This window comes from Mus musculus (genome assembly GCF_000001635.26).
Source record: "Mus musculus strain C57BL/6J chromosome 4 unlocalized genomic contig, GRCm38.p6 C57BL/6J MMCHR4UN_CTG2".
NCBI lineage: Eukaryota > Metazoa > Chordata > Mammalia > Rodentia > Muridae > Mus > Mus musculus.
This window is the reverse complement of record NT_187052.1, coordinates 1,124-14,945: the sequence shown is the minus strand read 5'-3', so window position 1 is coordinate 14,945 and position 13,822 is coordinate 1,124. Positions and strand designations below refer to the sequence as shown.

At 37.3% G+C, this 13,822-nt stretch overlaps 1 protein-coding gene across 6 annotated transcripts; it reads right to left on the bottom strand.

Moving 5' to 3' along the window:
• Positions 1 to 3,010: 3,010 nt before the first annotated feature.
• Positions 3,011 to 11,410, bottom strand: Vmn2r122 (vomeronasal 2, receptor, 122). 6 transcript variants are annotated; one of them, XM_017318900.1, is made up of 6 exons: positions 11,120 to 11,398; positions 9,006 to 9,288; positions 7,825 to 8,628; positions 6,762 to 6,986; positions 5,511 to 5,634; positions 3,339 to 4,359 (listed from the first exon to the last, which is right to left on the bottom strand). In XM_017318900.1, the coding sequence occupies exons 1-6, from the start codon at positions 11,323 to 11,325 to the stop codon at positions 3,554 to 3,556; spliced, it is 2,448 nt and encodes an 815-aa protein (XP_017174389.1). In that variant the 5' UTR covers positions 11,326 to 11,398; the 3' UTR covers positions 3,339 to 3,553. The 6 variants fall into 6 exon arrangements, with proteins under 6 accessions (NP_033518.2, NP_033514.2, XP_017174389.1 ...); XM_017318901.1 differs by having other exon boundaries at positions 3,339 to 4,356; NM_009492.2 differs by lacking the exon at positions 5,511 to 5,634 and having other exon boundaries at positions 3,011 to 4,356; positions 6,758 to 6,986; positions 11,120 to 11,410.
• Between the last annotated feature and the right edge of the window lie 2,412 nt (positions 11,411 to 13,822).

Sequence of the window (13,822 nt, the reverse complement as noted above, 5' to 3'; positions counted from 1 at the left end):
CCTGAGGCAGAAACCTCTCGGGCCAGGCAGACCCCTGTGCTCTCACTAGGAAGGTGGCCAGGTGTCTGGAGCTGAAGATGGCGACGCCTCAGAAGCTCTCTGGCCTAGAACACATCCTGAACCCTCTGATAGACTACACCATGACCTCTCAGAGAGACAATACCATGACCTCTCAGAGAGACCACACCATGACTTACAGATAGACCACATCATGACCTCTCAGATAGAACACCCCCGGAACACTCAGATAGACCACAACATAACCTCTCAGATAGACCACATTGTGACCTTTCAGATACACCACACCATAACCACTCAAATAGACCACATCCTGATCTCACAGAGGGACGAAACCATGACCTCTCAGATGGGCCACAACAAGACCTCTAGATAAAACACATCATGACCTCTCAGATAGACCAAATCATGACCTCTCAGATAGACAACACCAGGACCTCTCAGATAGACCAAACAATGACCTCTCAGACTGACGACACCATGACCACTCAGATAGACCACATCCTGAGCATTCAGATAAACCACACCATGACCTCTCAAATAAACCACAAAATGACCTCTCAGATAAACCATATCCTGACCTCTCAGATAGACCACACCATAAATTCTCATAAAGACCACACCATGAACTCTCAGATAGACAACATCCTGACCTCTCAGATAGACCACACCATGATCTCTCAGATAGACCACACTGTGAACTCTCAGATAGACAACACTGTGACCTCTCAGATAGACCACTCCTTGACCTCTCAAATAGACCACACCATGAACACTCAAATAGACCACATTCTGACCTCTCAGATAGACCACATCATGACCTCTCATTAAGACCACAGCATGACCTCTCAGAATGACCACACCATGAACTCTCAGATAGACCACACTGTGATCTCTCAGATAGACCACATCCTGAACTGTCAGATAGACCACATCCTGAACTCTCAGATAGACCACACCATGACCTCTCAGGTAGACCACATCCTGACCTATCAGATAGACCACATTATGAACTCTCAGATAGACCACAACATGATCTCTCAGATAGACAGCACTATGACCTCTCAGATAGACCACACTGTGACCTCTCAGATAGACCACACCATGACCACTCAAAGAGACCACATCCTAACCCCTCAGATAGACCACACCATGACCTCTCAGATAGATGACACTATGACCTCTCAGATAGACCACACTGTGACCTCTCATATAGACAACACTGTGACCTCTAAGATAGACCACACCATGAACTCTCAGATAGACCACATCCTGAACTCTCAGATAGACCATACAATGAACTCTCAGATAGACCAAACTGTGACCTCTCAGATAGACCACAAAATGACCACTCAATTAGATCACAACCTGAACTCTCTGATAGACAACTCCATGACCTCTCAGATAGACCATATCCTGACCTCTGAGATAGACCACACCATGAACTCTCAGATAGACCACACCATGAACTCTCAGATAGACCACACCATGAACTCTAAGATAGACCAAACCATGAACTCTCAGATAGACCATATCGTGACCGCTCAGATAGAACACACAATGACCTCTCAGATAGACCAAACCATGACTTCTCATATAGATCACACCAGGACGTCTCAGATAGAGCACATCCTGAACTCTCAAATAGACTACAATGTGAGTTCTCAGATAGACCACACATTGACCTCTCAGATAGAACACAATGTGACCTCTCAGATAATCGACATCCTAAACTCTCAGATAGACCAAAATGTGACCTCTCAGATAGACGGCATCCTGACCTCTCAGATAGACCACACTGTGACCTTTCTGATAGACCACACCTAACTCTCAGATAGACCAAACAATGAACTCTCAGATAGACCACACTGTGACCTCTCAGATAGACCACACCTAACTCTCAGATAGACCAAACCATGACCTCTCAGATAGACCACACTGTGACCTCTCAGATAGACCACACCTAACTCTCAGATCAACCAAACCATGACCTCTCAGATAGACCACATCATGACCTCTCAGATAGACCACAATGTGAACTCTCGGGTACACCACACCATGACCTCTGAGATAGACCTCACCATGACCTCTCAGATAGACCACAACATGACCTCTCAGATAGACCACAAGATGATCTTTCATATAGAACACATGTGACCTCTCAGATAGACCACACCTAACTCTCAGATAGACAAAACAATCACCTCTCAGATAGACTACACCATGGCCTCTCAGATAGACCACACCATGACCTCTCAGATAGACCACACCATGACCTCTCATATAGACCACATCCTGACCTCTCAGATAGATAAAACTGTGACCTCTCAGATAGACTACACCATGAATTGGATGCTCAGAGTCATGGATCACAGGGCCCCCAATTGAGGAGCTAGAGAAAGTACCCAAGGAGCTAAAGGGATTTGTAACCCTATAGGTTGAACAACAATATGAACTTAACAAGTTACCCCCCGCACACACCCCAGAGCTCGTGTCCCTACCTGCATATGTATCAGAAGATGGCATAGTAGGCCATCCTTGGAAAGAGAGGCCCATTGGTCTTGCAAACTCTATATGCCTCACTACAGGTGAATGCAAGGGCCAAGAAGTTGGAGTGGGTGTATAGGGGAGTGGGGAGGGGAGGGTATGGGGACTTTTGGGATAACATTGGAAATGTAAATGAAGAAAACACTTAATTTAAATAAATAAAATGTACTTTTCTTTATAATTTATCTGATTTTCTTAACATCTACCTTGTATATTTTAAAGCTATTCCATATTTCAGTGCTTCTGCATTGTCATATGCATAGTGTCACAGTGCTTCACACAGTGCTTCACACACTGCTAACATTCACTCTTGTCTCTCTTTTCAAATAAGTGCATTTTATCACATCAGAAATATATGATCTTACAAATCCCAACAGAGGCAATTTACCATTTTGTGATTTCTTAGATTTTGTTGCTGGAAAAAACACCATGACCAAAATAAACATGTGAGGAAAGTGTTTATTTATTTATTCTACCTTTGTCATAGAACATTGAATAAAGTCAAGGCATGAACTTGGAAGTAAGAACTCCATGAAAGCAAGTGGAATAATGTTGATTACTGGCTTCATGTCCATTGTGTATGCAGTACCCTTTCTTATAACTCAAGGACAGCATGCCTAGAGGTGGCGCTGTTCAAAGACAGTAGGGTAACCTCATGTTAATCATTAATTAAGTACATGGCTTAAACACAAAACCACAGATCAAAATATTGGTAGCCATTCCTCAATTGAGAATCCCAGTTCTCAACATATTCATGTTTGCTGTCCAGTTTGTAAGTATAAATCTGTATATTACTTTATTTTTTATATGATGAAGTACTGCTTTTATTAAGATGAAGAATAAGATAAGTTGAATATCATCTAACATTTTCATACCATGAAAGTTTCAATAAAGCAATTTACCTTTGTGGTTCTGTATAAAATTTGAATCTGGTCTAATTAAAATAACATAACACTTTGGGACAAAGATACACATTAGCAACCCTGCACTAGAAGCCAAGATGGAGAAAACCTCCACAACCACCCATGACCTTCCCCCTGGTGCTGTGGTAGACAGGGAGGAAGGTGATCCAGACACTGCAGAACACCAGCATGCTGAAAGTTAGGAACTTGGCTTCATTGAATGTGTCAGGAAGGTTCCTAGCCAAGAAAGCCAAAGTGAAGCTCCCCAGAGCCAAGGAGCCCAAGTATCCCAGGACGACGTGGAAGGCAACGACAGAGCCTTTATTGCAAAGAATGACAATCTTCCCATGTTCAGATTGTATATCTCTGTCAATAAAGGGAGGAGATGTGACCAACCAGATTCCACAGAGAACAAGTTGGATCAGGGTACAAATGGGAATGACCAACTTAGGTGCCCCTGTCATCATCATCCCTCTCATCCTTCTTCCTGGAGTAGTGAGCTTGAAAGCCATGACCACAGTTATTGTTTTGGCCAACACTGTAGAAACAGACACAGTGAACAATACTCCAAATGTGGTCTGCTGCAAGATGCAGGTGACCTGGTCGGGATGTCCAATGAAGAGCAGGGAACAGAGAAAGCAGAAGACGAGAGAGATGAGCAGGATGTAGCTGAGAATGCGGTTATTGGCCTTCACAATGGGAGTATCCTTGTACTTCACAAATGTGACGAGGACTAGAATTGTGATGGCCGAGAAGGACAGTGCCATGCAGCCTAGAGCCATCCCCAATGGATCTTCATAAGCCAGAAATGACACCGTTCTTTGGAGGCAGTGGGTTTGCTCTAAATTGGCATATTTATTATCTGGACATCTCACACACTGTTCCATATCTGCTGGCAAATGAAAATAAACCCTTATTAGATATCATAATTACATAGTTAATATTTGTGTATTTGTATTATTCATAGAAAATGCCAATAGATAATTTGGTGTTGAGTATCTATTCCATTCCCTTTTGCTGTAGGAACCACTAAATTAAGATTGCTCTGTGTTAACCTATGCATTGTGATAGAAGAAAACACCATCATAGGAAGTGGAACAGAAAATAGTATTTATTTAAAAAAAGGAAAAAATGATGAACAATAATATGAACTATCTCTTATTTTAATAACTCTAAACATAAATTCACTATTCACAGACAAGGGCAGTATGCAGACATTTTTGTTGATGCCAATTGATGAAGAGCATCGTGTATTTTCTTTGCTTTGTGGGTGTGATCTTTGTCTGTATGTATACATAGTAACCAGAACATACAATTATTCAGGCAAGTACTATTTGTCTAATGGATTATTTTCATTCTTGAAGTTATATGCCTCATATACATATGCATGTCCCTCTCATTGTTTTGCAATCTCTTTCTTCCCAAATACACATTCCACGCTCTATGTCATAAAGGCTATGGTTGTCCATATTCATCCCTCTTTCCTTAGAGAGGGAGTGATTGACGATAAGCAGTATCCCATCTGTAGCTGCATTCTTCAAAACCACTCTTGTTCTAACTCTTTAACAGGAAATTATTAATCTATTAAGCCATCTAAGTTCTTAAAATATAATTCATTAAACAAGAAGTGTTACCCTGAGCATCCAGTCTTTGTCAGGGACTAAGCTGTGTGATGGAAGGAAAGATTATGGACTGATCAGGTAGTCAAGTTTATCTGTACAACGAATGAAAGAAAGATAAACATATGCATAGATTACATCTAAAATGTTTCTTTAAAAAATTGTTATACAGGTTTGTTCCTCTAAACGTTTTCCATATCATATAAAATCAGTAACCATCATATTGTGGGAGAAATGCCTTGATTGAAGAAGATATTGGAAGTTATTTGCTGGGTCCAAAAGAAGTGAACATTATGTAACTGATTACATTCTGAAACATGGAGATTTTAGGTCTTAAATTTGCATCTAGGCCATTTCGTATTTCTAGTTTGGAAAGAGAAGGTATTCAAATTCGGCAGTTTTTCTTCTGCATGCAAGCATGTACCTGTTTCATTGGAAACCTCATTTTCTAGGCACTGAACACAATCAAAGCAGCAATCTGCCGTTTCTTTCTGATGAATTTTCCTGAATCCTGCAGTACATGCCACACTACACACAGAGGAGGGAACCTGAGGCAGTGAATAAATATTATATAATATGCGTGTGAGTGAGTGTGTGTAGGTCATACATTTGTCAAATGAATAATGACCCATAGATTGCTACATGGGACACTAACAGATATGATTATACACAATCTTCTGATATTACTTATTCTTCTGTATTACTTAAAGGTATCAGGCACATTATTATTTTGTATTTCCCTGCAATGCACTGAATGTCACAAAATATTTACTATATCATGTAATATTATATATGTAACATTCAGATTGTAGCAATTTAAAATTTTTCCTTCCTAAACTGATCAATCAAAAAGAATGTTTGTGTGACACCTGCTTTTCTCTCATGATTTATAAATAACAAAAAAATAAAAAAGAATAGTGAGGTGTATGGAGGGAGAATGTAGGGGAAATGGGTAAATCTAGGAAGAGTAGTTTGATGACTATGACCAAAATATGTTATATAAGAGTCCCATGAAGTTAATAAAGTTTTCCTAAGTGTAAAAGAACTTGAACACACTATCCCTTCCCCTCTCTTCCATGCATCTATGAAGGAGCTTACCCACCCACCCACTCCTGCCTCACCACCCTAGCATTCCCCTGTGCCGGGGCATGAAGCCTTCACAGGACTTAGGGACTCCCCTCCTACTGATGCCAGATAAGGCAATCCTCCACAAAGGAGGGGAAAACAGGATTTTGGATAACATTTGAAATGTAAATAATTTTTTAAAATCCAAAACATATAAATAAAAAAAAAACACTTGAATCTGGAAAAACACGTTAATGAATACATGCTATAGTTAAATAGACTATATATTAATTCACATGGAATCAGAAAATTCCATGGGTTATATATAGTTAAAAAATTTTAAATAATTATATGTAAATATGTACTATATTATAAATTTATCAAATTTATTACTGTATTGTAGTTGAATTGGCATATGGGTGCTATTGAACATGAAATCCAGAGGACATTCATCCTTCTATGCCCAGATTAACATGCAGTTGAGAGTTATCAGATTTTGATGATTGTAACCGAGGATGGTCTTTTGCAAGAGTACCAATTGGTCTTAACCAAAGAGTCTCATATTTAAAAACTACATATCCCTGAAAAATAAAAATCATGGTATACCCACTGATGTTCCTCCCATGGCCCATTCCAAATCATCAGCTATATGAAGTTGTTGACTCTTTGGAAAGCAAGGTAAATAGCTTCCTACTTTCACTTTTAATCCAAGGCCTTGTGGAAAATTCCAAATGATGAAAATATCATACTCTGTACACTGATTTTCCCTATGCTTCATGTTCACCAGTTCTCCAACAGGGTTCATAAATACCCTGGTTTTCATCAAGGAAGACACCTAGAAGAGATTCATGCTTACATATACATATCAATAAAGGTAATGCTAAGTTGAGATTTTTCCCTATTTTCTTAATGATTTTCAGAAAAGACAACTGTATTGAAATAAAACCATGTAGTAAAAAAAAACAGTATACCTCATTGATAATTGAAAATTTATTTGCTTCATATTAATATTTGACGATAAAATGTGCTAGAAAAAAATGATTACCAGATAACAAGTAACACGGTGTGTTTGTGTGTGTGTGTGTGTGTGTGTGTGTGTGTGTGTGAACATTTTTGTCAAAAATACTTTTAAAAAAAGAAAAAAAAGTATGTGAGAATGAAGGGAAATTCTGAATGTCTGAAAATTGTGAAAAAAAATGTGGGATTTTATGTACATAAAGTGTACACATATAACATGAACATAAAGTTAATAAAATGGGAAGTCTTAATCATTTATTTTTTTGTTAATTGTTAATTTAAATGAATAACTATTAACCACAGCACATGTATCAATTTTTGAGACACTATTTTTTAGAAAAATATTCAGTCTAGTCATCACTTAAGACTTTTATGATAAAACTCTTGGCTCCTATTTTACTTTTGAATTCATTTGGTGAAATGTTGAGACACCTTTTCACAAAATTCACTGATATTCATAAAATTGAATTGTCTCCTATTAAATATTATCTTTGTACATGATAATCATCCATGTAAAAGAATTATTAGGTACTTTTGCAGTGTAGAAATCATTGCACTAAGAGAATAATCTCTAACAAATCCACATTTCTTTCTCTGGTTCAATTTAAAAGATCACGTTGATATATCTAAGCATAATGGAATATAAGAAACTTTACCTGCTGACAAGCAGTGAAATATCTTTTGGGTTTTGCCTTTTTCTGAGACTCTACTTGTTGAAGAATGTATTCATGGTAGGTGTGGGCCACAGCATAAACAGCATTATACAAATTGTAACCTTCATCGCTCAGGGCCATATCATAGTTGTGCAGTGCTGTCCATTGCAATGTGTTGTTGAATGTAAAATGACCCATTTTACTGCTGTTCTTAGAGATTGAACAATTAAAATAATTCCACTCCAAAATAGTATGAGAAATATCTACAAGGTATTTGGCAGTTTTCTTTGTTTGCATAAAATTCCTAAATTTAGGAATCTCATCTTTGTGGTGTGCAAAAGTAATAGTCCCATGGAAGAGATTAAGGGTGAAGTCTTTTTTATTTGTGATGACATCCCATTGTGTGGTTGTGATCCAGATTCTCCGAGCACCTAACTCTTCCCATCTTCTAAAGCTTGCTTCTAGAGTAGAGTTCATGTCACCATAAATGATAACAACCTTTGCTGAAGATGTCATAATTTGTGTATCATATATTGTAGCCCTTGTCATGTATATCTGCATGTTTTCTGGGATCATATTAACAAAAGCCAAACAGATCCCATGCCTTTGGCTTTCTTCTCTTAAATCTGAGAGAAACTGAATACCCTGATCATCATCTGAGATGACCAGTCCTATCCAAGTCCACCTAAAATGAAACATCAAGGAGACCATGCCATGGGACAAATGTGTGTCCTTGGGGGCTACCTGATGGACATGGGGCAGCCGGTCATGGTCGCGTAGGTTAGGATTAAATGGTCCAAAGAAAACCTAAGGGATGTAGAAGACAGGAAGACACTTCCAGTGAGGAATATGATTATTAGGATGTTTGGACTCATATACAAGTAATGCTACCCACCTTCCAGAACTCCTGTTAAGATCAGTAAGATTGTACTATACATGTCATGTATTATTCCTATTAGATTCTAGACTATTCCTGACAAGTCTGAAATCCCTAGAACAGAATTTTACCTGTCTGCACAGTACATCTATGAACTGATTATTTAATTCATATATATATAATGTGTATGTATGTGTGTGTGTTTGTGTAGCAGCACACTCACAAATGCATTCTTTCCAAGTTGTCTTGTAGGTACCTGTAAATGTAATTTAATGTTCTTAACCCATTCAGTGTCACAGATTCTTACCAGTGGCATTGAAGAATGCATTGCCAGTTTTAAGGATGTTTTCCATGATGGTCCTGTAAGGCCTGTGGCACATGAATCATCTAAATAACAGAAATAATTAACAAAATTCATATGTCCATCTATTTGTGCATATTCTTGATCCAGACTTCTCAATAAATCATGACAGTTTCCACCAATGATGGAGAACATCAAACTCATGTTGGGTAAAAGATAAGGATTCTTGTTGATCTCATCAGTAGCAAAAAACATTACCAGAAGAAGCTCATATTCACTTCCTGCAATTCTAAAAGAAGGCATAGTGATGATTAAGGGAGATATTTGAAATATAAAATTTCAAATGCTGTAAAATTTGTCATATGAGATATACTATATCTGCCTTTCTAGTGGGGGGATTAAAGGTGTGGGTCACCACCGCCCAGCCTAATTATTTTAAGATACATTTTATTGAATGTTATTTATCCATTTCAAGGTATACACAATGTTACAATATTCCATATGACCAGAATATTATCCTTTAGGGTCTTGTACACATCAAGTTAATGTTACCTTTTAGTGTGTTCTTACTATTTCTATCTTGTAAAAATTTTATGAGATTTTTTTTAATATCTGAGTCTTCCTAACACTTTGAAATCCTTTAAGTGATGTCTGAGCACAGAGATCTTCTCTGCCCCAGCACAGTTGGCAGTTCATTTGTTATTATTCACTATTAACTCTCATCAGGAATAAAGCCACCAAACATGGTCTTTTGCTAAAATTTGTATTTTTCAATTAAGAGTTCAGCACTAAGTTTTTCTTTCTAATCCAAAAATGTATATTGACACAGTTCATATATTTGTAATTTTAGAACTTATTACGGCTTAAAAATTGTAATCAATGAGAATTTCCACAATTTTTGCAATGAGGTGTGGGAAAATTCTGAATGTATCAGAAATAAAATTCCTACTCACCTAACAGGGAAGGATAATAATGTGAAGCAACCATCACTATCAAAGCATACAGTGCACTGTGCCTACCAATTGAAAAATGTATCCCTTTATTCCCAAAGACATGAAAATTTTAGTAAGAGATGAGATGACAGCCAAAGACACAAAAGCACAAGAAACCTTGGTTTATGAAAGAAAGAAGTCACAGGCACATCGATTAGCTAAAAGGTAAATGATTTCAACATTGTTCCCTCATGATCTTCAGCCAAAAATGATAATATCTCACACGTTGGATCTCAGACCTAATAGCCACATTGAGAACAGGTTCTTTTCCGCAAGAAATAAAATGATTCTCCTAAATTTATCTTTTCAGACCTCAGATGTAGAGATTAAGGCCAGAATTTTACCTATATATCCAGGGAATACGACATAGGATGAATGGAAAGGATTGTGAATATATATTAACTACTAAGTATTGTTAAGTTTATTGAGTAGTTAATGGAAATATTGACCATCTCTCTGAAAGTGATAATAAGCCTAATCTTTGCCTGTGCATTTGAGTAATTGGATAAAAAGATTATTTTGGTGACAGAATATGAGACTAGCATCCTTTTTCCACATTCAGTATCAAATCCTGAATTGCAGGAATATATATATATATATATATATATATATATTCTCAAGTATATAAGTAATGTTTTACATTTAACCAGGTATAGTAGACCAACCCATACACAAATTTCGCAATGAAACAATGCAAGTTCATCTGTTGTAAACCAGAATTAGGTAACACTTTTATGGAGGCATTTAGATGCATGAATATACATGAGGCATTGGCAGACAATTGAATATAGGCAGTGGTGCAGTCTTTCATATTAAGTTCTTGACAAAGGTGGGGATTGTGAATTCAAGGCAGATGAAGAGATATTTTTCAACATATATTGTCAAAAAAGACTCAAAAGAGAGAATCCAAAATTTCTCATTGTCCAGAATTGTGAACTGGAGCATAATGTATTAAAACTATATTAAACTGTGACACATTTCAAAGTATTAAAATAGTGATTGATATAATAATTTTCCGTGTTTCTTAAAGTTACATGGTGAGGAATAGAACAGAACCCACAGTTTGTGTATACAGCTAAATGTTTCTAACTAATGACATTGACACAGGAAATAAAGTTAATGACTTACCTAAAACTTAAATCATAATTATAAAAACTATCTTCAATAGGTTCATCAGTTTTCCAAAGGTAAAAATGACACTCCCTTTGTAAATCTCCATCATTATCTTCACTCTTCTTTATCCTCCAAAAGCAGCTTGGTTCACTCCAACAGCACAAGATGAGAGAAAACTTCAGAAACAACAATGAAATAGTGAAAGTGCAGAGCTGCTTCATGTCTGCTAGGATCTGAGATGGAGCTGCTGTGAAATCCGTTTCTGATGCAGAAAAACATCACACACACAGTTGCACCGATGTGTCTGTTTTAAGGCTGCTGCTGTCTGGAGATCCACTTCTTATATTCACAGTTCCTTTCCATTCCTCCTATGTCAGGCTCCCTAGATACATAGGGAAAACTCTGCCCTCAGGCTCTACATCTGAGGTCTGAAAAGTTTTCATCAGCATGTTTTTGAAAACATGTTTTGAGATCATGTTTTCTACCCTCAGGGGCCATGACTGCATTCATGTGCATAGCGTAAATCCCAAGGACAATCTTCTCCTGCATAGCTCGTACCAGACCATGTGTCAACAGTCATTATGTAAAAACACAATGGATTTCATCAGAAGTTCTTTACTGTGACAGAAGTTGAGAAGGTCATAAAGGTTCCATATTATTCAGATGTTGAGTTGAATCACGGAACATTATGTAACACACTGTCGAGTTTAGGGAAGGGCAGTCTCACATGCAACATGGAGCCTGGAGTTGACCATGCTCTCTGCTGCTCATATACTATTGTATGCCACTCATGTTTACAAAATCTCCTCAAACTTCCCGTGATTCCTGCCATCTGGAGAACATGTCATTATGCTAAAACCAAAAATGCCTGGATTTTTAAGGTTCAAAACCCATCCTGTCCAATATCAGTACCTGTGCAGACATTCACGGATATGCTGATCTCTTTCCTGATAATCAGTGCCTGGCAGTCAATGACATTTGATAAATCATTTCTTTGATTGATGTTTGTTCACACCTCATTAAGAAGTTAGAGACTAATTTCATATATTTTGCTCAAAGGAAAGAATTTAGGTGTCACTTAAGAGATAGAATTTTATTTCTAATGTTAGCATATACCTCATACTTTTCATTTATTTCTACTTGGAAATGATATATGGGCTGAAAAAAATTTTAGGAAACGACAAACTTTACAATATCCACAAACAATAGAAAACATGTTAGTTCAACTCATACCAAGTAAGTGAAATATCTGTATGACCAGAACTTCAAACCTGAAGAAAAAAATTTGAAGAAGATATCAGAAGTAATCTACAGATTCAACACAACCCCATCAATATTCCAAAGCAATTTTTCTAGAAATATCAATTTGCAACTTCATATGGAAAAACAAAACAAACCAACAAAGAAAAAAACAAAATCCAAGACAAAACCAACTAAAAAAACTACCCAGGGTACTGCAAATAATTCTAAACAATAAAACAAACAAACAAACAGAAACAAAACAAAACAAAACAACAACAACAAAAATCTCCAGGAAGTGTCACCATTCTTGATCTGAAGTTGCTTGATTTTCTAATGAGAAACAAATTGGATTGAGACAAGAGCAAACTTGGTGATGAACTAAGAAAAATAGGTGGAAGCAAAATTATAATCAGAAAATATTGCTCCAAGTGTTTCAATCAAAGATAAATATTTAAAAATTAAAGACTCTTTTGTTGAGGGACATTTGGGTTGTCTCCAGCTTCTGTCTTTAAAAAATAGTGTTTCTATAAACATAGTAGAACATGAATCTTTGCAATAAGTTGGTGCATCTTTTGGGTGTATTCCCAGTAGTGGTATGGCTGGGTCTTCAGGAAGAACTCTCTACAACTTTCTGAAAAACCACCATATTTTCCAAAGTGGTTGCACCAGCTTGCAGTCCCAGCAGCAATGGAAGAGTGTTCCTCTTTCTCCTCATCTTCTCCAGCACCTGCTGTTACTGGCATTTTTTGAACACCATTCTGACTGGTGTGAGGTGGAATCTCAGGGTCGCCTTGATTTATATTTCCATGGTAGCTAAGGATGTTGAACATTTCTTTAGGTTCTTCTTAGGCATTTGTGATTCCACAGTTGGGAATTTAGTTAAGCTCTGTACCCCATTTTTAATAGAGTTATTTGGTTCTCTGGAATCTAACTTCTAGAGTTTTCTTTATACTTTGTATATTAGCCTTCTATCTGATGTAGGGTTTTCTCCCTGAAAATGTGATATATCTAACCAATGGAGTACTACTCAGCTATCAAAAACAATGACTTCCTAAATTTCACAGGCAAGTTTTTGGTATTAGAAAACATCATCCAGACTGAGGTAACCCAGACACAAAAATACACACATGGTATCTCACTCACTGATGAGTGGATATTAGACCAAAATATCGCAATACCCATGGCACAACACACAAACCATATATAGCTTAAGAAGAAGGAAGACAAACATGTAGATGCTTAAATTTTATTTATAAGGGGAACAAAATAGTCTCATGAGGTAGATAGTGAGGGATCTGGGAGGCAACAAGGGGGGCAGGATCATGTATTGGAAGGGACAGGAAAGTCAGGTACAGAGGGTCAGAAAATTGAATAGTAATGTGTAGGTGTGGAGGATGGACGATTTCTGGGGGTAGCCATCAGAAATTCTCAGATGCTAAGGATGAAAGTTGGCTGCCAGGACCCAATGGCAATGAC